Raw genomic sequence first — 25,039 nt, forward strand, 5'->3', positions numbered from 1 at the left:
CACCTACCAATGAAAGAGCAATCCCTGTGCACAAATATAGCTGAAGACTGTTTTACCTTGTCAACATAACATTTGAGTTACACTTGTGTCATACAGAAAAAAAAAGGAAGGTGATTGGACATGGTCTGGTCACGGTGCCATTTTGAGTAGCAATGAGTACAAATTGCTCAAATTAACAATTTAACTGTATTACAATAATTTGATTCACACAGTTAACCAATATATATTAACCATGAACAATAGGCTCTAGGCACAGGGCTAACTGCTTTGTTCGGCTGGTGGATCCATTTCCCCTACATAGTTCACCTGGCATTCAGGTGACATGTTTTTAATGTTGCAATTTAACTCTTTCAATGACACCTGAAAACTGAAAGTGCTGAAATCTGTATGCTAATTTTGAATTGCCTGCTAACTAGCGGCCTGGCAAATGCAAGCCCTTATAGTTAATTCCAGTGCTTTCCATTAACAATCTTTTCTTTCTGCTATAGACTGTACATTGCCATTAGCCTGCTGTTTTAAAATATGGGTGATTTCAACCACAAACTAACAATATTTCACTCCGTCCCCATGGAATCCTAATAGGCCCTATGAGGAAAGTGAACAATCTTGCTAATGAAGAAGTGGAGTAGAAGTGGTTAAGGTCTCTGTCACTTTTTATGACAATATACTTACCGACAAGACATTTCTCATATTCAACCAAATAATAACTGCATATACCTTCCAAATTGATTGAGAAACAATAGCCTATCACATGAACAAACGAACAAACAGTAAGGTAAGCAATAAAGTGGCAAGTCAAATTCTACACTTTATATATATTTAAATGTAATATTAAAATAATGTGTATTGACATTTTAAGTTAATTTATTAATACTGATTTAAGGAATTAGTCTAAGCTAAGCCGTTCAATATGATTTTTACTTCAGGATGCCAACTTTGATCTTTTAATGTTTTACTATATTTGATTCTTTCTTTCTGATCGATTTGGTTAACCTGGAGTTAATGGCCCATCCTGGTTTCCGTGCTGGCTCTCAGGGTCCAAAGCCCTGCTGTCTTTCTATTTTTTATTGAGTCAATCAAACTGTGCACTGAATTACACCTGAGATAAAGAGATAAATGAAAGCAGCAGTACTCCGAGGCTACTCAAAGTACTGCTGAGCAGTATAGAGTTAGAAAAGCTAATTCCAAACTTATCAAAACTACATGAAAAACATAATTTAGGTATTAGTTTAATCATGTACTCAGAGACTCTCAATATCACAGTGAGGTGTACAATGTCTTCACATATTATACACAAACATGTATAATTTAAATACAATGTTTTACTCATTTTAAATACCAGAGAAACCTTTAATCAGTGATTTTTTTCTCGCTGTGACAGTTACAGCATTTTTGGAAACTAACTAACTAACTAAATTCCCAATGTAAAAAAACAAAGAAAAAAACAAGAAAGAATCAATGAAAAGATGATTATTCAGACTTACCACTCCAGTAACATCAACACCTAGTGTAAAACATTTGCTTACATTTATTTGAGGAGGCTTAGCCATGACAAAGTGTCGGCATATAAAATTTTGCAAGATTGGAAACCAATGATTAAAATACCCACCTTCAGTATAGCTGTCTTCTGGAAGCACGGACAGGCAAAGAGAAAGAGAGGAAGACATTCATTAAGCAGCATGCAGACTAGTACTGGCCATTGCATGTCGTAACCATGCAAGGCATTAAATATCACATGCAAGTGACCTATTGTAACCCTTGCAGAGGAAATGCTGATTTATGCATAGGCCTTCATTTTGTTGTTCACCTTTTTTGCTTGTACACTGACCTGGAATACAGGACAGAGTTGTAACTGAATGAGCTCTTTTGAATATTTGATATAACCTTGAAGAATTAAATTGTTGGCGGCAGATAAGAACTGGCATCACTGTTAAAATATTGAAGAACCAGTATTGATCAGGAGGCATAAGATGGTAAGGGGATAAAAAGCACATCTTGAGGCTTGAAGCCGGTTCATCCTGTTGCATAAGTCAAATAAATAAAATTTACTTCTTTTAAACATGACAGACTGTAACTTTTGGCATCAACAACTGTTTAATTCAAGAAACTCAAAGGAATGTGTGTGTTTTTTAAGTGAAAATCTGCTCTACAACGCATGTGATGAAATGCACTGCAAGAGAAAATAACCTAAATAAATAGAGTTGGCTGTGGTAAAGCAATGCCTCTAAGGTTTCAGATCGGACAGTGGGGTCTCGTGACTGAAACTCTATTCAGGTGATTTGGTCACAGTACTGAAAGCAATGACCAGTGAGCACATATTGGCAATTCAAAAAGGAGATTGCCTCCCATATAAAATTGTCCTGCATTAATTTTGGCAATCAAAGTGATGTTTGTAGAGGTGAGAAAACTGCGGTGTAAAATCTGTCACTCTAATAAAGGAGGCCGAGAAAAGAATTACATGTTGGTAAAGTAACAGCAAACAGGTGAGGTAAACATCATGCTACCAGTGGGAACATAAATTAGTTTGACAAAATGATGTGACTGGAAACATGCAAAACCAATGAAATGTAAGTGTGTAAGGGCCCGACTGCCTATAAAAAGAACAAAAAACAGTCAGTCAACAGTTCTATTCATCATTAAGTGCTTATAATTTGCCTGGAGAATGATTCCACATGTAATATTTAAATATTTAAAATTATAATAGCAGAAATACACAAAATTAAATAAAATATTTAATAAAAGATTTATTTGATGATATTGCATATTGCTTATTTTGATTTTTCCATAAAACAATCATGAACTGACATCACAAAGACAGTAGCATGCAATGTCTAATCAATATTTAATAAAAAATGATTCGGTAATCAATCCAGTTACTGTAATCATGCGGCCAGTTGGGCACAAAAGCTCAATTTCCACTACAAAACAAACTCCTACCTCTTTAAAATGGTTTCTTTCCCGGATTCAAGCGATTGTTTGACCCAAAACTTACCATCACCACTGGTTCCCCTTCCAAATCAGACACCATGCACAAAAAACAATCCAAATCATCATTTTGTGAACAAAATACAAGACAATAAAACTATTTTGTAAAATTTTGTGTCAAATTTGTTTTACATACATTTTGTAATAGTTGTTACACAATGTGAAGTACTATCATCAGTTCAAATAGTGTCTCATTTATCCAAGCCTTTGAGGAATGGAGGATATTTGGGATATATATATATATATATATATATATATATATATATATAATATATAAAATATAATATTGAATTTATATATATTTTTTAAAATAGAAATTGAATTTCATATATTTTTTTCAGACATGAAATCTGCACACAAACTCATGTAAATTGAATTTAGATAAGTTGAATTGTGTGCAGCTTTATGCATCATGAGGATCGTATTTCTTAATTTCAACAATATGGGCATCTACAGTTGATAAATGAGATTCTATTGGGAAAGAAACTAAAAAGCGCACTTTGTTCACAAAAATTTAGCTTGATGATGAAAAGCACACTGCTGAAAAAGCATTCTGACAACGCAAACATGAAGCTGGCAGTTGAAAAGTGACCACATGACAAGAGAAAAGTAAAAAAATCAGGACCGTTTGCTGATGTCAAGGCCCCAAAGACTGATGTTGACTTTTACCACAATGATTAATAATTCCTCCCATTGCATTTCAATTCAACGAGCGGCCTGTTTAAGAGCACTATTTTGATAGTTTGCTTTAGACTGTGTATAAGGTTATTGTGCAATTAACACTGTATTATAGTGATTCCTTCCTCTAATTATTGGTGATTAAAACCAAATTCAAATCAGATTTAGAGGAACAATGATTCACTTATCCTATTATTTAAGTACAGCTTGAGAGGCATGTAGTATATAGAATCCTTATTAAATCCGATCTTCATGCTAAGAGATCTACACACAATTTAAATCAAAACAGGGAAGAAAGATACATAAATATGAACAATAAGTATCTAAATGTGATATATAAGAAACCAGAATATAGGTGCACAGAGAATTTGATTTTATTAAGGATTATACTAAAATTGTATCCAGTAGTATAAGTCATTATTTTGCAATCTTCAGTGACTACACTGAACTCAGTTTCATTTGGTAATTTTCTGAAGAAAAGAAGCTTTCCTCTAACAGCAGTATCACCTGACAGGGGCCATTAAAACAAGCCCCCTATCACACACACACACACACACTTTCTTTCACAAATGTACCCAGCTGGTTACATCCTAATCCAGAGACGTAAATCCATTTAATCCCCTTGACAAAGTGATCCCAGTGCTATTGTGCTGGTAACACTACACCAAAATGCACTCAACTGTCTATCAGACGATCTGCATCTATGATGGTCTTGTGCTGTTGATCATGCACACGGTGTATGGCTCACGGAAAATAATTACATTACTATTCAAAGTGATGTCTCACTAAATGAAACATCTGTTGTGCGACAGCAGAAAAAAAAAAATCAAGAACGGTAAATAAATCTATAAATCGATTTTCTTCTTCTGACACCTCAACACAACCTTGACACTCTGACTGTGAGCTCACAACTGTGACAACTGATTAACGCCAAAGTGACAGTCCGTAGTCAATCTGCTCAATCCACTATTATACACCGCGCTGGCTACCATCGGCAAACTCGACAAAATGCCATTAAGACACCCATGTCTGTCCTGCAGTGTGTCTGAATGCAGTTGGCTGAAGAGACATGGCAAGAGCAGGGTTCTGGGTGACGCTACTCTTCACATAAAGGAACATGTGTCACATTCACTAGACACAACTTCCAGCAGTAGATATAATTCATTTTTTCTCTCCCATTTGACGATTTTGACGAGAACATCCTGTCTGCCTGAATCAAACTTTTTGTCATCCACTCTTCATGCCATCAGCATTGCAGTACATTAGGTTTGTTGGAGTTTTTCTGTTTTTATTATTTCCTTGTTTCAGTTGGATTTACAGTTTAAATTCAGACTTTAAGAGGTATTTATTTTAACCTCTTAACATGCACTCCCTTTTTTTAAACAAGCCTAAAGGTAACACACCCAGAATTTAATGGTTACTGCCCTTGAACACTTTTGATTACTGTCATTATTTTGGTCTCTTCTAAAAAGACTTAATGTAAATGATACTGAACCAAATTTACAGAGGCACAAATGTGGTAAAAATGTGGTTGGTTCTCGCCTATTTTCTTTTTCTTTTCTGTTTTGTATGCACTCTTGGTAAAAAATAAGCAACTGTTGTTGCAGTGATATTGTGATCCTGAAATGGTTTTCACAGATAAAATCATGAAGCTTTGTGCTTTCAAACAATATATATTTTGCCAAGGTTGAGTAAGGATTCAATTGCATGTCATTACAAATAAGGTAAACCCCCGACCCAGCTTGCATTCAGGCTGCTGCTTGTAAACATGACTCACACCAGGAAAATATCTATATCCGTTTTTTCCTCTAAATTCTTTACTCAAAGACTATGTGCAATCATAGCAATCCACTCAAGATTAATATAATATAATCTCAATAATTGCTTCCAGTTAAAACATTATTTCTGCAGCCTGTTCTAAGAGGGTTTAATTGTGTGTGTAATGTAGCAGCTCTTTAAACAAATGGCCCCAATCTCTCCTAGAAAGTTGTGTATTTAAAAAATGAAAATCAGAAAGTCAGACTTTTACTTTACCTTTACTTTTAAAAAGAAGTTTGACACCAAAAACTTTATGTGTTCATGTTCTGCATCTGTAATGGACCATTTACAGCAGTCATTATTCAGAGAACATCACTTAATTTCTTTCTCTCATAGTATTATGCTTATTTGGTAGACTGGTCAGTTAGGAGGTGAAAGAGTCAATTAAATAAGGGCATGTTGTATAATATGTAAAATATATTTTTGAAGCCGGTTATAATATTTATATTAAATAAAAAGAAGTAATATGTTAAATAATGTTCAATATCATGAATTATTAAGCAACTGACACCAATGAAAGCAGTTCAATTCCATCTTAAATAGCCTCAAACTGAAGCAGTTTATCATGCCAGCATTGCTTTGAAAAAGTAGGTCAGCTAGCACTGTGTTTCATTGTGGAAAAGCTGAAACTCTCATTGCAAAAAATGATTTGAGAATATTTGGACATCCTTTAAAGGGAAATTTGCAGGTTGACAGCTGTACATGACAGTAAGAAATAAGTGCTTGGAAATGTTTTAAGTGACACTATGCAATGTGACACATGTTTGCCGGCTGTTCAATCTAAGAAGAGAGGGAAACATGGTGAGTCTAGCTTCCTTAGGATGCAGCAAATCACTCACTGATGTTCTGAAACTTTAATTTGTCATTTATGATTGATAAATGATAAAGACTATTGTTTTATTGACTGACAGCATTTCGACTGGAATCTTCCTCTGTATCTTGAGTACCTCCTCAGATACTGCATAGACTTCAAAGTGAGGCCTGAGATCCTGCGACCCCCCGTCACCTAAATGCCCACTTCTTTCAAATCGCAGTCCAGTTTGTAACACAGGCTTTCTGTTAACAATTGTAAGTCTCAAGCCCAAGCTTGTTGATGTCATCAGGGTTATTTTTCAAACTTTGGAAAGCTCCCTCCACCCAGCAGACATAAAGTGTTTTCACAGGCTGAGTAGTACTACTGTCAACACGTAAACTGAACTTCATAAGAAATCTCTCCAAAATGTGTCTTAACTCAGATAAAATAAGAGCTCCTGTTATATATTTATTTATATATATTAACATATTTCCTGTTATTAATCAATGGGTAGTAATGTCATCACCATGCATGCAATAACAAAGAAGAACAGAAGGCATCGCCAGCCCATTAGACAGATTTGAAAAATGGTAGCTGGAAGGCTGCTCTAAAATCCCTTGTCGCAAAGGTGCTTTAGGGGAAAATGTAAAAGCCTTGCAGCAAAGGTCAGAGCTACCAGAGGATCGATTTGTTGTTAAATTACAATTTGGAGCAAATCAAGAGTAATGAGTATAAGTGAGGTTGCATCTCTTAGTACCACAGCCTAAACCTAATGCATCTATCTACCAGAGGAGTGTTAGTGGCATTACACAGCTCACCATCTCCCTCATTATCCTCCTTAAGCAACAGTAATAGTGGAGAGAGAGGAAACGGGCCGAGTCACCAGCCACTCTGATGGAAATTGATAGCTCCCACAGATGTGGCTAAACTGTACAATTTCTACTCTGACCAGCTGAGTCGGTCAACAGTGCCACATGTAGGCCTTTGCTTTAAGAACAATACATGCTTCATATCACCTTTCTGTGAGATCACCCCACTGACTGGATTTCTCAAAATGGTACAGTGTCCAATAACTCTAGTAGAGTTCCACATGACAAGTAGTGTACTTTGTCATAATGAAGAGATCATGCCACTCTCATATCTGTCCATTAAATATAAGGCTACAGCCAACTGACAGTTAGCTAGCTTAGAATAAGTACTGAATACAGGGGGACACAGCTAGCCTGGCTCTGTTTGAAGGTTAATAAAGCATATGGTACAGTAGTAGTTGTTTTTACACTTTTTTTGTACTGATAAAACAAATGTTAATTAGTGAGCTTTAGTAGGTAGATTTTGTTTCCTTTGGACAGAGCCAGGCTAGCAGTTCCCCCCGTTTCCAGTGTTTATGCTAAGCTAAGCTAACTGGCTGCTGGCTGTAGCCTTTTATGTAATGCACAGATATGAGAGCTTAATCGATCTTCTCACTTTACTCTCCACCAGAAAGTGAATAAGAGAATTTCCCAAAATGTCAAACTACTGGAGTAAATCTTTTTGGCGATGCTGTTAAACAGAGTAGTAGGCCTGGCAGGGGATCAATGTAAACTGCAAGTTTACATTGATCATTATAAAAATATAGATAGCACTCTCCTACTCGTATTGTAGGCAGAAAACCCCTCGAAATGTGACACATAACCTACACTACACTATTTACTGTTACAGTCACACAGGGCTTCAAAGTCACGAAAAATATTCCTGAAAAGTGATTTGTCTTCGCTCTATCATTAGCATGGCAGCTTTCAAATTATGGCAGTGCACTTTCGACTTGTTTTTAGTATTTCAGACGACTCTCATGAAGGATGACACCCAACCAGCAGCATCAAAGGCAACTTATGTTCAAAGTGAAAATATCATCTACAGCCTGGAATTTAAAGAGGCAAATCTTCACCTCAAAACGGCTTTATTCTGTATCTGTGTAGGGGAGATCAAACTGTTCAGATTGAATAGAAAACATCCAGCAATTATACAAAGTGATATATTCTTCCACACAAAAAAGGTAGGTATAACTAAGGACGTCATCTATGATAAACAACCAAAGAAGAAAATTTGCTTCAAGCCAAAATTCTGCCAGATGTTATGCATACATGATATCACTTACTGGCAGTGGTTAATAGATAACAGCTTTCAATCAATGAATTATACATCTCATGATAACTGTAAACTCCACATGCCAGCTTAGAATGCTTCAACATGAAACATACTGTATAGCCCAGCTTAATACAAGCGTGTTTGTGGGTGTGGAATGGATATTGGATGTGTTTATTTGTGCTGTGGGACGAATCCCGTTAAAGGAGGAGTTTGGTGTCAAAGAATTTCACAAACCCTTTGACAGTTGGGAGCAGTTGTATTTAAACAAGGCAAAAATCCTCTGGGAAAATCCCTCTAATCTTTTGATCCCAATATCTGTCTTTGGACTCAGAGACAGCAGTATACTATTAATCTGCTTTTGTCTGAGTGAAGCTGTAGGAGGCTTCTAGACAGAATGACACTTTCAGAGATACAGTGAGGTCGTGCGGTTTGAGCTCATACTATGACAGACATGCCTGAAAGGGAGCGCTCATTCAAATTAAGAATTCATCACCCTATACACTGTGTCTCAAAGCTGTTTAATTCATATATGTGAAAATGAGGAAAGCTACTGAATACTCAAAACCAGATAATCAAAATCTGTACTGTACATGTCATTCACATGGAGACATCCATTTATATCATCTACAAATTCTAGTGTTGCTTTCGAAATGTTAAACACAAGCTACTTATTGAATTTAATAAATTTACTGTACATTTTACATTTTGTGTTTACAGTGTTAAGGACATGGGGTTTGTTACCTTGACTCATCATGTATTCTCCTACACACCCGTCTGTATACATCTGTTCCTGTATTCAAAGTTGAAATTCCAACAGTGGATTAATATAAAATCACCTAACATATCCTCTACAAATACCAAACTTTACCAGTGCCATTAGCACAGGGAACAGAATATTAAGATAAGCCACAAGATATTCCCTACTACTAATCTTTGGGACTCAATGATTTATCTGTTTAGGTTGTTAAATGCAGTCCTGTACCATCAACCAATTTTCATTCAGATTTCTTTCACTTCAGTTTTTCAGCCGTCCAACATAACCCTGCCCACTTCTCCACTCTATTGTTCAGTGTGTTAAGTTGTATTGTCCTTGGGGATACAACTTGGCACAAAATGTGCAGTACTGACTTGAGGCATAAAGCCAGAGTGTCAACCATACAGAAATTTCACTTTAAATTGATTTGCCTCTTCATACAGAAACAAATACATAGTGTTCAGATGCTAAACAGTCCAACAAGTTCCTTGATATCTTGCACAGCTGCTACAATACTTACAATGGTCCAGCAAAAGTCAGGGTAGCCAAATTGTTGACTTTGTGTATTGAGTAAGAGATCCTCTCTTTTATATTGTTTAAGACCAGAAGGAATCTGTCTTTCAGCATCACTGTAGCCTAAATGTTACTGCACTAATCAATATTTTTATAGTAACAATGCATGAAAGGACTATGCTTAATGTGAAAGGAGTTGCTCGTAGTGACAGTCCCACAGAGAATTATCACACAACTCTGCAGTTCCTCTCAGCTCTACAGAGCATTTCAGCATCTTTCAACTCATTGTTTTGGTTTTACGGCCCACAAATGTACTATTTTGTTTCACCGTCACCACCGTCATCAATCTAATTTCCAGACACCACAGTCAGCTGTTTTCATCTAAACAACTCATAACAACTAATAAATCAACAGTACACTACCTGCTCACCATCAAACCGCAGATAAACAAAGTTAGCGACTAGCTGGTGAACATCAATTTAGCTGCTAAAGAGACAGGCATTTCCCTTAGGAGTTGGTGGAGACCAAAACAGAGCTAGGGGAGTAAATATTGGACTGATATTTATCAGAGACACGACACCAAATGGACGATGATGTTGCTCCGTGTCTGTTGAATGAGCAAATATGCAACTGTTTGCTAACAAGTTCACCATATCAACTTCTGGTAACATGTCAGTGTTGTGTTTACAGCTTATTCTGCTGCCCACAAATGGCCAAAACTATTAAGGCATGAGTAAGAATCTCTGGTTAGCACTGGGTAAACTTAGCTATACCTAAGCTACTCGCCTGCAAAAAAAAAAATCACTAATCAGAATAATCACTAAAGTTGGCCAGACACTGGTCCAGCAAGTATTCTGATAGAGAGAACTATCTGGCTGATGAAAATGTAGGTTGCTGGCTTCTGTGAAAAATACCTCTCATTCCAGTCCCAGTATCCAGTATGCATTATGACGTTTCACACCTCCTCCTCCATATACCAAGTGGTGTTATAGCAGGTGGTGAGTCATCGTTGTGAGAGATAATGTAAAACATCACCTCTAATGTAATTAAACGGTTGCCAAAGTCATCACGTTTCAAATTCTATTGGCAGGACATTTCACTAGGCAATCCCACTGACACTGATTAAAAATCAATTTGTGTAAGACAGACCTAGTCAGGGAACCAGAGATTCAGGACAGGTTTCTCATTTTGTAAATTATTTCTTAGTCATCAACGTGAAACCTAAAATACCAATAATCAAGAATCAAATTTGCTATAGAAAAGCATCCAAAAAGATCATAGCATGGTCAAAACGTATTGAGCGTGAGCCTATGTGAACACTTTGTCTCCTACATGTGTTGCACTACATTGCTTCCTTAATATAGCAGTGCGGCGCAGATCTGTTAGGATGTTGCTGTGTTCAGTGAATAAAATAATTCACACAACCAAGCTAGCTGATGATTCAAATGTAAAACTAGGTGTACTTACTGTAGACTACAGTCATTCTCAGTACCTTGTCATCGTGCATTAGCAGTTTATTCAAGTGGCTTAAGTTGTCTCACTGTCTGTCCTCCAGTGAGTGATGTTAGTTTCAGGGATTTCTAAATATACATTTACAAGGATCTAGAAGCTATGCTCTCAGCTAAAATCATAACATTAAAGTGCAGTGCAATCGCAGTTATTTACTGTACCCAGTCAATGTGAGTTATCCTTTGTATTTCATAATGCATAAAATAAAAAATAAAATGCTGTACAGTCTTAGCTGATGTCTGCCCTACTTTTTTACCTGGCCTGATTTATGTTTAGCTAATGTACGATGAAATAAACAACATCACTCCATTTTATCAGGATAAAATGTGGAGCTATGCAATGCATCTATGTTATTTTCCTAATGAGAAAGAAGAGGACAGATTCTGGGAACTTATTGGCCATAGAACAGTGCATTTAAATAATTGTTTTAACCGATAAAAGGGATTTACGTGTGTGCGTGTGTGTGTGTGTGTGTGTGTGTGAGGTCATGCAATGTGCAAGCTTGTGGTTGGACAGGAGAGAGTTGACAGGTCTGGTGGAAAATCCTGTAGTCATTTCATCTGATCAAAGTAATTCAACAGCTTTTAAATTATTTACTGGAGATTTGGTAGATTTTAAACTTCAATGTACTTTGGAATTGAATCAACGTGTGGGCATTAGGTAAACTTCTGAGAGGACAGATCTGTATTACTGTTTCTAGTTTTTTACAACAAAATTAGGTTTCTATTGCTGAATGCAGATTCTGATTCTGACTGGGGTAAGACCATTTATTTGAGAATACGTCAGGCGAGGATACTAGCTTTAATCACTATTTTAAATTAACAATCTGATAAAAAAAAATTTCCATGCACAGACATTTGCAGCAGTTGTTGTTGCTTGCCTCCTCCGTGCAGCTCAGGATGGTGAGAAAGCAAGCAGCAATAACACATTACCAATGGAAAAAATCTCTGTACTTACTAGAATACTGAATTAGATACAATTTGGTGGTTGCTTTCATCCAAAATTACTTAAGGTACCATGAGTTCATACAATTTCTGCATGGATGGCTCCAGTGGGAATTGAATCTCTACATCTTGCAATGTTAGTGCCATGCTGAAATGAGCTATAAAGAGCTACCAGTCTTTCTTCATTGCAGGTAGTATTACCAAGTTTTATACGGTCTGGTGTCAAATATAGTGACACTAAAGACATGGCTGACAAAAACATAAAATACAATTGATTTAAAGAGTTCAGCATGAACTAACAGTCTAGCAGTACTTTAGCTCAAACAAATGACGTATGTCAAGAAATCTCATTGTTAACTCAGAGCAGTTGCTCTTTTTTGTTATTCAGACTCAGAAGGCAAGGAAAACAGGCAGACAAGCAGAAGGATGTGATACACCAAGGCCAGACATCCCTATTTTGCATTTGAACTGGTCTCTCTCCATTCTGTATTCATGTAAGCATATTTTGGCAATTTCAAGAGCCCCATGTGTTTTACATCTCTGCAATCTGGCAACATGTAGCTAGATTAAAAGTTGAATTGATCAATATTTTTACATTAACAATGGATTACACATGACTATGTGTGATATGAGAGGGGTCACTTGTAGTGACAAACCCACAGAGAATTATCATCCAACTCTGCAGTTCCCCTCAGCTCTATGAGGCTTTATAGTGTCTTTCAGCTCATTGTTTTGGTTTTTACGGCCTGCAGCTTTAATGTTTTGCGTTCAGTCTCACCGCTTTCAACAACCCCGCTTCCAACAGCAGGGTGCAGCTGTTCTCAGCAAAAAAGCTTTGATAAGCCCCCTGTATGGTACCTGTCCAACATCAAAACAGCAGATAACATTAGCTGGAGAACGGAGTGAAGCATTTAGCAGCTAAGGAGTTGGTGAAGACCAAACCAGAGCTACAAGAAGAGTGAATATTGTGCTGAAATCCATTGGGCGGCCAGAAACACAACTTTAAATTAATGCTAATGCTGCCTCATGCCTGCTGGATGTGTAATTAGGCGAATGTTTGCTATATATAAAGTTGTCAATGTTGTGTTTACAGGTTGATACGCTGCCCCGAAGTGGGCAAAAAAATTAATTAATATTGCTTTTAGTCTAAAAAAGATCCATTATCACCAGCGCCACCAAATATGGCTAACTATGGACAACAAATTTAGATGATGACATAACACACTGGACAACTCCCAAACCTCTGGAAAAACCTTTTAAACTCATTGTTATACTCATGAATAGAGGCGGTTTGTGTGAGAGAAAAATGGAACTCTGAGTGCCTACTTGTATGTTTTGCGTAATTCAAATTTGTACTTAAGTACAGTTCTTGAGGAAATGTACTTAGTTGTGCACCACTGACTGTACATTTATGTGTGTGTAAATTCAACTAAAAAAGCTCTCATTTCCCTTTCCTAACACTGTAATACCAATAAACTTTAGAGCTCTAGCTTACACATTGCTTATTCCATCCATAATGGACTGTGGGTGCGGTCACTTTGTCCCTGCTCAGGTTCCTCGAAAGCTGTCGTCTTCTGAGCTTTCACCTTCCTGCTCTACTGTCTGGCCCTCCTCCACCTCATCTCCTGACAGCTCTAAGTCTGACTCCTCTTCCACAATCCTTTCTGCCTTACTCAGCCCTCTGCATCCTGAAGTAAGGAAACTGGTTAAAAACTGCTGTCCACTACAAAGGACAATGAATAAAAGCTGTGTTTTGAAAGGGTTAAAATTGCAGTTCATTTTTGAAATCTTACTAAATTGAAGTTATAAATTAAGTCATATTTAAGAAACAATTTGATTATTAGCAACATAACCATCATATTTGCAAAAAATTGATCACTTACCTCCCCTGCCATAAAATGTGGAAAGTGTGATTCCCGCCATTTTGAAAAGAAAGTCTATGTGCTCTGCTAGCCACATCCCAACAACTGTGGCATTACTAGAAAGCCCAGGATGTCCATAAATGGTGCTTGACTTAGAGGCCTCAGATGCATGTCCCCCACAGAGGACAAAAATGAATTGTTGGGTCTTAGGAGGATATATATAATAAGTGAGCAGATTTACAACTATCAATATAGACCTTCAGGACGAGTTTAAGATACTGCTCTCTTTCTGAGTGTATTGCCACCCACCATCTTGAAACTCCATTCAGAACTACTCCTAAATCTGGAAAAGGTGACTCTTTTGTCACTGTCACTGCAGCATAGTTAAAATTACTAACTGTGTAATATTCAGGATTTCATATTGATGAAGTTTGAGTTGAGATTTTTTGTCTTTACAGTTGTTGTTTTTTTTAGATAAAGACTTACTTTATTCATGGACATATTTGTTTATTTATTAATATTTATTTACAGGTTTAGGAATGTGTCCATCACAGTGAGTCCACCCCCAAGTCACTAAGCTAGTCCATGAGAAAATCAACTCCCCATATGTGTGCATATAGACACACTACATGGAAAGTGATTAGACCATATTTGTAGGTATTTATATATTTGTTATTATACAGTAGCTTTCATCTTCATGACCATAATGGATTTTGTCACCATTGCCACAGTATATTCATTACATGGACCTATTTAAACAATAACTGCTCATGCTTCATGCAGCACAAGAGCGATATCTTTTTCATCATTCATCTTAACACTGCAATAACATAACCAATTAGTTCATTCATGGCCATAAAACTATTATACTAATATCAGTAGCCACCCTGGTTTGAAAATTATGATCTTTTCCTACAATTTATTGACTAATGAGACACTTGCTCACACACAAGAAATAGACATATGAAAGCACATTCTAGTTTTCAAAGTATTATTTAATTTAGTGACATCCATAAACATAACGCTGAACACTGAAATATTTAACTTTGAATTAATTTTGCTTGGTCAACAGCTTCCTAATCTAAAGTGTTTGTACCATTAAGGGGATTGATTATTTGTATTCTTCTTTTTAGTTTATTAAAACCAGTGTTTTTGTTGTTTAAATAATATTCAAATATTTTTATTTCTAAAAGGATTTCACAGGTAATGTAATTACCGTCTCTCTGTATCAAACCTTTTGAATGTCTCTGTTGTAACCCTCTTTCAGTATTCATGATCATAAATAGTCATAGTTTATAAAGCTAATTTGCTTTGTCCTTAATTACTATCAAGTCACTGGGACCTTATATTTCTATAGGAATATGACCCAACTCATCTCAGGCAAATAATATTAAGTTGACCTTTGGAAATTAGTTTTTAGTGAGCAAGTAAGAAGGCAGAACATTGGGTCATACTAGTGGGGTACTAGTACCCCACTAGTATGTATGACTAGTATGTATACTAGTCAAAGAATAAGATATAATCATCTGGATAATAACCTGTTGCTAAGATATTAACATCAACAACAAATTGTTGCTTATGCATTCTGTATTAAGAATCACGAGCAGTTCATTATAGTTTATATTATTAAGTATAATAGCTTTCCTGAGATGGACCTGGTACATTATAATGAACTCTTAAATCGAGTGGCAAGAAAAATAGCCAAAGTGTAATCAACAAATGTAATATGTCTTCTCTTTATCAAATACCAGTGCCAAATGCAAACTGATCTATCACGGTGAACCCACTGACAGGTTGGCAAGTCATTTAAAATCTGCGCCCAATGTAGAGAGGTTTGTTAGAAGGTTTTTGTCTAGTTAACTCTTAACACAAAAGCTTGTCTATGTGCTGAAATTAAATTTACAGTAATATCCAAACTAGAACATATCAAGTGCAATAAATAATGGCAATACAGACGTGTGATTAGAGGCTAGAGAGTGTGCACTTGAAAAAAGCAAGAAGGGGAACAAGAATATTATTTGGGTGGCATGTCCAAGTATATTTACTCCCACAGTAAATTTTTGATCTAGATTTATTCTGGGTGCTTTCATGTAGTATGGCAATACAGCCTGCTATTTCTCACTGATCTGCAGTGGTTTAAATAAACAAATACTTAATGCTGCCCAAAACTGAAAGCCTTTTAGTGAACTACAGCAACAATCATTCATTCTGTCAGTGCACGAGGTGGGTAAAAGACCCTGTGCTCCCTCCCGTTGTATTAACATCATCAACAAAACCTGAACATAGCCTGCACAGTATGTAGAGGACATTTTAATTAGTGGAACTTGCCTCAGTGACTAATAGCAATCAGATGGAAATATCTTATGCTGCAGTAGTACGTTATCCAAGTCTGGGCTAATGAGCTTATTGTTAATAAAAAATGTATGTGCTTGAATAAAGATACATGAGCATATGAAAAGTAAATTAGATATGGCCTATATATGTCAGCCTATATGTTAAAATGAGCCTTTAAGTCCATCAGTATTTGAATAAACTTTAAAAATAAATTTAAAATAATAACACATACACTCACACCCTCCCCCATCGACACTCAGCCTGATCAACAAACCTGCTCCTCCCCACCACAGCAGTAAACTGCCAACCTGTGGGAAGCTCTGCACTGAATGCCCTGAATACTAATACATTTTCATTACAAACAATACCAAGGATGGGAACTAAAAGAGATCCTGATATTATCATCACAATATTTGGCTTCGACTTCAAAGAACCCCATGTTCTCTTTGTGTATTGATTAGCTGGGTCTCTCGCTCTTTTATTCTCCTGCATTGCACAGCTGAGACATTTTTTCACAGTTTTTTTTTAATCTGTCAGAATTATTAAATGAATTAGGACCATGGTTTTGAGGGCAGTCATGGCTCAGTCATGCTACAGTTTAATTTATTTATAGAAAATGATAATAATCATTATGATCATAATGATCAATCATAATTGTGTGTGCTTAATGGCAAGCTTAAAGTATAAATGTATTAACAACGACACTGTTATCAACTGGCAACTGATACAAAACCCTCACCCAGTTCATATTTGGGTTTTCTTCTGTTGCCAACTATATGAATCTATTGGGTGCCTTTTGTACTGTATGAAGTCAGTGATCTCATTCATGTTTACTCCATCTGAGTTGTAGATGTTTACTCCTGTTCCTGCATTTGAGGTAAGCCATTGGAGATGATGTTTCATAGGTCAACCAATCCCCATGGACCTGGTTGGTAAGAATGGTAGACACCTTTGGGGATGGAGAACACCTGCATGTTTTGCTAATGAGGCCTTATAGGAGATTTGTTCATTACAAACAACTGTAATGCAGATCAATGGCACACATCGTGAGGCATAGACAAAAATATAGCTTTAGCTAAATGCATTACTTTAGGACTGATGTTAATTACAGTAGGGCACTTGAATTTGTTTCAATCAGTCCATGTTGCGGCTGACTGCAGTACAGGCTACAGAGGACATGTTGTACCGACTGTATGGTCTAAACTGAATCCAGATGTCTTACCTGCACTGCAATCCTTTCCTTGGAAACCCGTCTGAGAACAGTCACATGTTGGTTCGCCATTAATCAAACTGCAGATTCCTCCATTTAAGCACATGTTGGCTGTACCGCAGAGGTCCTTTAAGACCCCTTCACTGTTCATCATTACAGACTCCGTGTTGTTGACCTTTATGTCTGTTATCCATCCAGTGAAAGGAAGCTGATCCTTGACCGCAGCTGATGTCAGTCGTAACGCCACAGATCGTAACTCCGGTGGTATTCCACCAACAAACAAATGGCTGAAAACAGTCATATCCCGTCTTTTTGACTTCACCTCGACCCATTTCGTCTCACGGTCCACCATTAGGGTTGTGTTCTTAAAGTTTCTCCTTATTGTGACTGCGTGCCATTGGCTGTCGTTGACCGCTGTGTCAGACACGACGGTTGCAGGCTCGGCACAGAAGATCGAGAAACGAAGGCTGAGTTTACCATTGAGTATGAGAAGTTCTAAAAAGTCACAAAATCCCTCATCATCGAAGTAAACTAGCAGCCCATGGGAACTCTTTGTTTTCATGTTAAAGCTCATTTCACTTTCGCAACATGCATTCCACACTGGAAATCTAGCCCACTGTCCCTCAGCACCTGTAAATTCCAGAGAAGTGCCTATTTCTACAAAGCAACAAATAAGCAGCCCAACCCATATGATATGGGCACCATGTGGCTTTTGTAAAACCATCATGTGATCACAAATTCTGTGCAGGTGGATAGGGACTTATAGGGCTGAATTTATTTATAAGAACCTTTGCTTAAGCAAGGAATATGTTGGGTTGACTGTGAGATAGTAGACTGGACTGTCTACATGGATATACAAGTGTGAACTGGGGCATTGTAAAACAAAGGATTAAATGTAATATATTTGCATAGCAATAAGCTTGGCCAGCACTTATTTCCTGGAGAAAATACCATTACCTCACACTATCCAGGCCACAGGCCAAACCTCTCACTGCTCGAGCCAAAATAGTTTGAACTGTTTAAAGGTTCTCTCTGCCATGGCTTTTTAGAGCAAAGTGACAGGGATTCAAATATCCATTGGGCACACTAGGTCTAATTTATGTAATTATGGAACAGTCCCTTCTGGTGACAGTCAGAGTGTGCACTGTTTCACTTGAGTTGAAATGGCAGCTTTAATCTTCATGTTCATGCCAACATTCTTTGGCGGGTAACTGGAAGCCTTGCTCGCGGCTTTTCACCCTGCATCCTCTATAGCAGTGAGAAAAAATGCCATATGGAGCGACGTTGGCTGATAAGCTCAGCAAAAGAAGCGATCTGTCTGTCAATGCAGTCCTCCGTCCCAAAGCTCTGCAAAAGAAAAGCAAATTTAATACAGCATCAGCGTTTTCACCAGATCCATTTCCAAATCCACTTTGGCCAAAGCTTTAATCAAAAGTCGGAGTTAATAGCCTACTACGATTAAGGCAGAAGCACAGCCAATCTGGCACTTATATCCAGAGAGGCCTTTGTTACAACAAACACAAGCCGTATCATTAGATTAATATCACCAGAGCTTTCCAGGAAGCATACAGCAGCACTGGACAGTCAGTATCACTGAATCCAGGCACTTCATCTCAGTGGCCAAATTGTGTCGGAAACATCTGCACTACTTCAAAGATTAAAAAGCCAAAGCGCAAATATTCATGCAATAAAATGGATAATAACATTAGTAAATTATGACGTGAAATGTATCATCCTATAGCCTGCATCATTAATCGCACCCAGATGTTCGCACGTCTAAAAACAATTCCTGCACACGGTCTCAGTCACACCAAAGTCAAAAAAGGAAACCGCTGATTTACAACTCTCATTTTTGTTTAGGAATATGACTTTTGCTTACACTCGTTACAACTTCTGCAACGGTGGATAACCATTATCAGCAGCATTCCAATAGGCTATACTGTAGTAGGCTATTCACTGGCCTGCCCTCTCTTGAAGACCTAACATGAGGAAAAGTGCGTCATTTGATTCACAATGGTTGGTTTGTGTAAGACAAACCAGTCGGGCTGCCACTGGGTCTCAGTCAGACCCCAAAATGTGCTCATGTGCCTCGTCACAATTTTTTCACTCGGACTATGTGGCGGATTCTGCTTTTCCTTCAAAAGACCAAACCCGTTAAATGATGAAATAAAAAGACAGTCAGCTGATTTAAAATCTCCGCAATTAGTTTGCATTTCACAGGCGAAAAATGTAACTGCTGCACGGACTGTCGATTTACTTAATCACCGCACTTTAAACAGACTGAAACATCTTCTCCACAAACAGCAAAAGTGATGAATACCAGTAAGGTATTTAAATGATCATCATGCTTTAACTAAAATGTGAGATAATCCTCACCGGAATTTAACGTTTCATAGGCTATATTTTGCCCAAACGGGACATCATCTCACCAATAAAATGCCCCATACCTTAACATCTTCCCCTGGATGACAGCTGTAAAGGACGCGCTATAATTTGAGTGTTATTTTATGCCCATATCTGCAGCATTTTTTTTGCAGTCGCTCACAACTGTAAAATCCCTATAAAACAAGACGAGGCGTTATTATTACCTTTGCGCGTACACCTTTACTTCTACGGGACCCTAAATAGTTGGAACAAGAGAAAAATGCGATTTCATGCAAAGCATCGCGGGCTGAACTCCTGTAAACCACGACAGTCCCATATTTTCGGTCTGTTTGAGAGCCTGCATGTACCTCAAATCCACTCTAGCGAAACCTTCACATCAAGATCTGCTTTCAAGTGAATCACAGCATCACCGGGAGAGGGAGGGAGAGAGAGAGAGAGAGAGAGAGAGAGAGAGAGAGAGCGGGAGAGACGGGTCCACTTTCACTCTTAACTCCACTAAAAAACCTTTCAAGCTTTAGTGGTATAGACATTACCTTAAATATTCCGTCCTCCAAGTTTGTTTCCCGATTAAAGAACAGAACACAACTAAAGTGAAAATGAAACCGCCAAATGGAGTAGGTGGGGAGTGCGGGGCAAAAATATCTTTGTGGAAGAGAAGGTGCAATCTGGTTTCCCTGTTGAGCTTATCCAGCGACTGTCAGGAGCCACAGACAGAGCGTATCACGTGTCTCTCAGTGATGTCTACCGGGGAGGGGCTGGATGCAGTGCTTCGGACAGCGCCTCTGCCTCCATACGCATCCATCCACGGACATTTATGGCATAGGCAACTTCGGAGATACACTAAGGCTTGTAAAACAGCTGCGATTGATCGGGCTAAATGATCTCACTAAAGACGCCAAAACGCAGGGAAGCAGTCAGAGATGGTGTAGATTAAATTGGAGCACGGAGTAGTGTCTTTACAGAAAACTACAACAGCTTCTACTCCAATATATTATCATACAAATCGATTCTGTTGAGTTACTGCATCTGATCAGACCCACATACCAAAAGAAAGAATATGAAAACAGCCAAGTAAGAGTTCTCAGTTCAGAGGTTATTATGAGATCCAGCTGAATGATTAAAGACTCATGGGGTGTTTAATGCCCTTTTCTCAAGTAGTGCTTTGTTTTTTATGGCATATTTATGGTACATTGTATATTTATTACCTTCTCCAGCATCTCCAAGGAGATTCATATTGTATTTCACACTGTATGAATGATAAAGGAAATAACCTTATAGAACACATTGTAAAGTCTACATACATACTGTATATCCTGTCCAAGAGGACCAATGTTAATAATAATAATAATAAAACTTTATTTATAGAGCACTTATCAAAACAAAGTACAAAGTGCTTCACAACAAGAGAAATAAAATACTATAGTGAATGATGAAATATAAAGAAATAAAATACACACAAGCAATAAAATAAACAGCCAGTTCAGGTAAAATCAGGATATGCTTTCAGATAAAAATGGTGTTTTGAGAAGAGACTTAAAAGAAGACAATCACTCAAACAACCTAATTTCTTCGGGCAAGTTGTTCCAGAGCCTAGGGCCCCTGATAGCAAAAGCTCTGTCCCCCTTAGTTTTCATCCTGGACTCAAGAACAGACAGAAGACCCCTGCCCGAAGATCTCAAAGTAAGTGAAGGTTCATAAGGGATTACAAGGTCTAAAATATAATCTGGAGCCAGGCCATGAGGAGCCTTAAAAGTAATCAATAAGATCTTAAAAGAGGCGTGTGATGTGGTCGTACCTCTTGGTCCTGGTTAAAAGCCTAGCAGCTGAGTTCTGTACAGTCTGCAGTCATTACAAAGTTTTTTGATTAAGACAAATGAACAGACTGTTACAATAATAACATATATATTATATAATAATAATTGAGGCGTGAGGATAAAAGCATGTACAACAGTTTCTTCATCAGTAAGATTTAAAATAGATCGGATTTCTGAGGTGATAAAAACATGATTGGACAAGCTTAGTGATATGTTGCTCAAAACATAAATTGTTATCAAACACGACACCAAGATTTCTTGCAACAGGCTTGATATGTTGTGACAGGTTACCAGTAAATAGCAGTATTTGTTTAGTGATGTGTTGGGGCCCAATAACAAGGATTTCAGTTATATTTGAGTTGAGCTGAAGAACATCCAGTTTTTTATGTCAGACAGGCAGTCCTGCAGAGAACTCAGCATACTAAGGTCAGTGGGCTTGACAGGGAGGTACAACTGTGTGTCATCAGCATAACAATGAAAAGGAATCCCATGTCTGCGGATGACATCACCCAAGGGAAGCATGTATAAGGAGAACAGTATTGGTCCCAGAATTGAACCTTGAGGCACACCGTACTTGATATAGGATAAGGATGACATGAAGTTATTAATGCTGACACAGAATTTCCCATTGGACAGATAAGATGATAACCAGTCTAGTGCAATGCCAGATATGCCCACCCAGTGCCTCAGTCTATCTAAAAGAATGCCATGATCAGTTGTGTCAAAGGCAGCACTTAAGTCCAGCAGCACAGGAATTGAACACATGCCTGCGTCGGCATTCATTAAAAGGTCATTAGTGACTTTGAGAAGGGCCGTCTCAGTGCTGTGGATCTGACGAAAGCCAGATTGGAACTTTACAAAAGGTATTATTGTTTTCCACAGCAGCAAGAAGCTGCTTAGATACAAGTTTTTCGAAAATCTTCTAAATAAAAGGTAGTTTGGAGATTGGATGATAGCTGTCCAGGAAGATGGGATCAAGCCCAGGTTTTTTTTAGGACTGGCTGGTCACAAGCAGTTTTAAAGTAATCTGGGATGCAGCCAGTAGACAGAGAGCTGTTAAAATAATTTGTAAAAATGGCACAATACAATCCATAACTTCCAATAAAAACCTAGTTGGGATTTTGTCCAGAGGGCTGGAGGATACTCTCATAAGAGACATGATGTCTGCGAGTTCAGGAAGAGTAACAGCAGAAAAATTGCTCAAAGAATCCCTGAGCGGATGATCCACATCTAAAAAGGCAGGGTTCGGGGTAATACCAGATCTTAACTCCACCTTACCCACAAAGTGCAAAAGAAACTTTTCACAGTCAGCATCAGCAGGGGCACAAGGAGAGGCTGGGTTAACATAACTGATCCACTGTCTTAAATAGGAATCTGGGGTTGTGCTGATGGGCCAAAATAAGTGCAGAGAAATTAAGTGTTCTTGCATCATTCACCATCCTATTATAAAGGAGTAATAACTCTTTATTAGCCACAATGTGGACCTGGAGACCTGATTTCTTCCATCTGCCTTCTGCTCTTCTGCATTTCCTTTTACAGCTTAGAATACTGTTATTTATAACATGGTTTTGTTTTCAGGCCCAGACTAAAGACTAAGTCTAAGGTGTGGCCACGGAAATGTTGTAGTCCGCCACCTATCCTCCCTATCCCTTGTGTTTCTTGTGTGTCCCCGATCTTGGTTCTGCTGACGGTCAGTCTCCACACACAACAATCAGCACTACACCACGGCCAGCCAGATCCACACGGTACCACCTCATCCTGCCTCATGGACCAGCCTGCCTGTCCAGACCCACACGGTGGCTAGACCCAGTCAGCGGGGTGACCACTGCTCCAGGCTCCGAGTCGGAACCACTGCCACTCTCCCAGGGTTACCAAGTTCGACGCTGAAGGCTTTGCTCTGAACTAGTACACCCCTTTCCACTATTCCTGCTAACGTATAAATAAAGTGTGAATTGGGTTATATGGACTATTGGTGTGTTCTGCATTTGTGGGTTCAAAGATCGTACAATCGACAGGGAATGAGTTTGGTCAGACACATGTTGTTGTAAGTTAAGAGTTAGTGATATGTAAAAAAAATCAGCAGCAAGATCATTAGAAGAGTCATCAACATGAATATTTAAAAATCACCACAAAGAACAATTTCCAACAAGAAGGAACCAGCTGGTTTAGGGGGGCGATAAATAATACCAAAAATATGACCGGGAGGGGGCCACCAAGTTTAAACATGAGCACTTCAAAGGAGGAAAAATCTTTGCAAGCTATGAGGTTACACTTTACTTTAAATGCTTCCTATAGACAGTAACAAGGCGACCACCACGACCACAAACCCTATGGCAGCTAAAACAGTCTGGAGGGCACAATTCAGCCAGTTGACTGTGATCACAAGGACGTAACCAGGATTCTGTTAAAAACATAAAATCTAAATCAGTAGATGAGATCTGGATCTTTATTAAATTATTATTATTGCTGTGTCGGCTGTCTCTGTTTCGTATTAAGGACCTATGCAAAATTATCACAGGAATTTTAAAAGTAGCGCTATAGGGATCCGGGCTCCAAATAGCAGCACTATGTTCAGTCCACAAGGGGCAGTTAGTGACAGCAGAGGGTGCGTGGCTGTTTATGGAGGGCAGAGAAGAGAAGAAGAAGAGCGAGGGCAAACAGGTGATGTAAATAGTCAACTACTTGAGGAGGACAGTACAGCGTGCTACAGGTTAGCTGCCAGTATGCGACTACCTGACTTGTTTGGGTGAAGACCGTCTCGTGCAAACCAGGAAGAACGATCCCAGAATAAGTTAAAATTGTGAATAAAACCAACGTCATGGGTGCTGCAGACAGACTGGTTAAAGGTATGAAGGCTGAAAAGCGCTAAAGAGCTTAAAATCCTTAGTAAAAGCAACCGGCATGCATAGCTGCCAGGCTAAAAACAAACGTAGCTGAGCTAGCAGCAGTGGAGGGAGTCCGGTAAACCAAGTCGAGTTGCAGCCAGCTTAAAATCACTTAAGATCCATACGTCCGATGACTGAAAACTGAAAAGTTAAAACATATAGGTAAAACAATGGCCAGGAAAACAATGTAGCGTAGAAACTTGGCTTAAAAACTCGATAAAGTGTCAATTATGATGGTTTAAGACGCAGCTTCTGGTGGGTACACAAAAACGCTGATAAATGTGCAGTGCAAAGACTGCTGAGAGGCATTTCAAGGAAAAATTATGAGCATTTATTTTGGATTTCTCAAAAAAAAAAGAATATAATAATGTGCATTTTCAGAATATTTTTCAAATTATTTGTGTATTGGGCAATGTTTGTTTTTTCTCAGT

General features: G+C 38.1%; 1 protein-coding gene across 45 annotated transcripts in view; it reads right to left on the reverse strand.

Annotated features, from left to right (window-relative positions):
- Nucleotides 1-20,607, reverse strand: part of LOC122884291 (neurexin-1a) — a 252,116-nt gene extending 231,509 nt beyond the window's left edge. For 15 of the 45 annotated variants that reach the window (XM_044214053.1, XM_044214046.1, XM_044214057.1 and 12 more), the window contains exons 1-3: nt 20,443-20,605; nt 17,537-18,871; nt 1,610-1,627 (exon numbers count right to left, since the gene is read on the reverse strand). In XM_044214053.1, the coding sequence (XP_044069988.1) occupies nt 1,610-1,627; nt 17,537-18,251 (733 nt within the window). In that variant the 5' untranslated portion in view covers nt 18,252-18,871; nt 20,443-20,605. The other 30 variants (XM_044214034.1, XM_044214021.1, XM_044214037.1 and 27 more) reach the window with 9 other exon arrangements.
- Nucleotides 20,608-25,039: the final 4,432 nt, after the last annotated feature.

Source organism: Siniperca chuatsi, linkage group LG11 (genome assembly GCF_020085105.1).
Source record: "Siniperca chuatsi isolate FFG_IHB_CAS linkage group LG11, ASM2008510v1, whole genome shotgun sequence".
NCBI lineage: Eukaryota > Metazoa > Chordata > Actinopteri > Centrarchiformes > Sinipercidae > Siniperca > Siniperca chuatsi.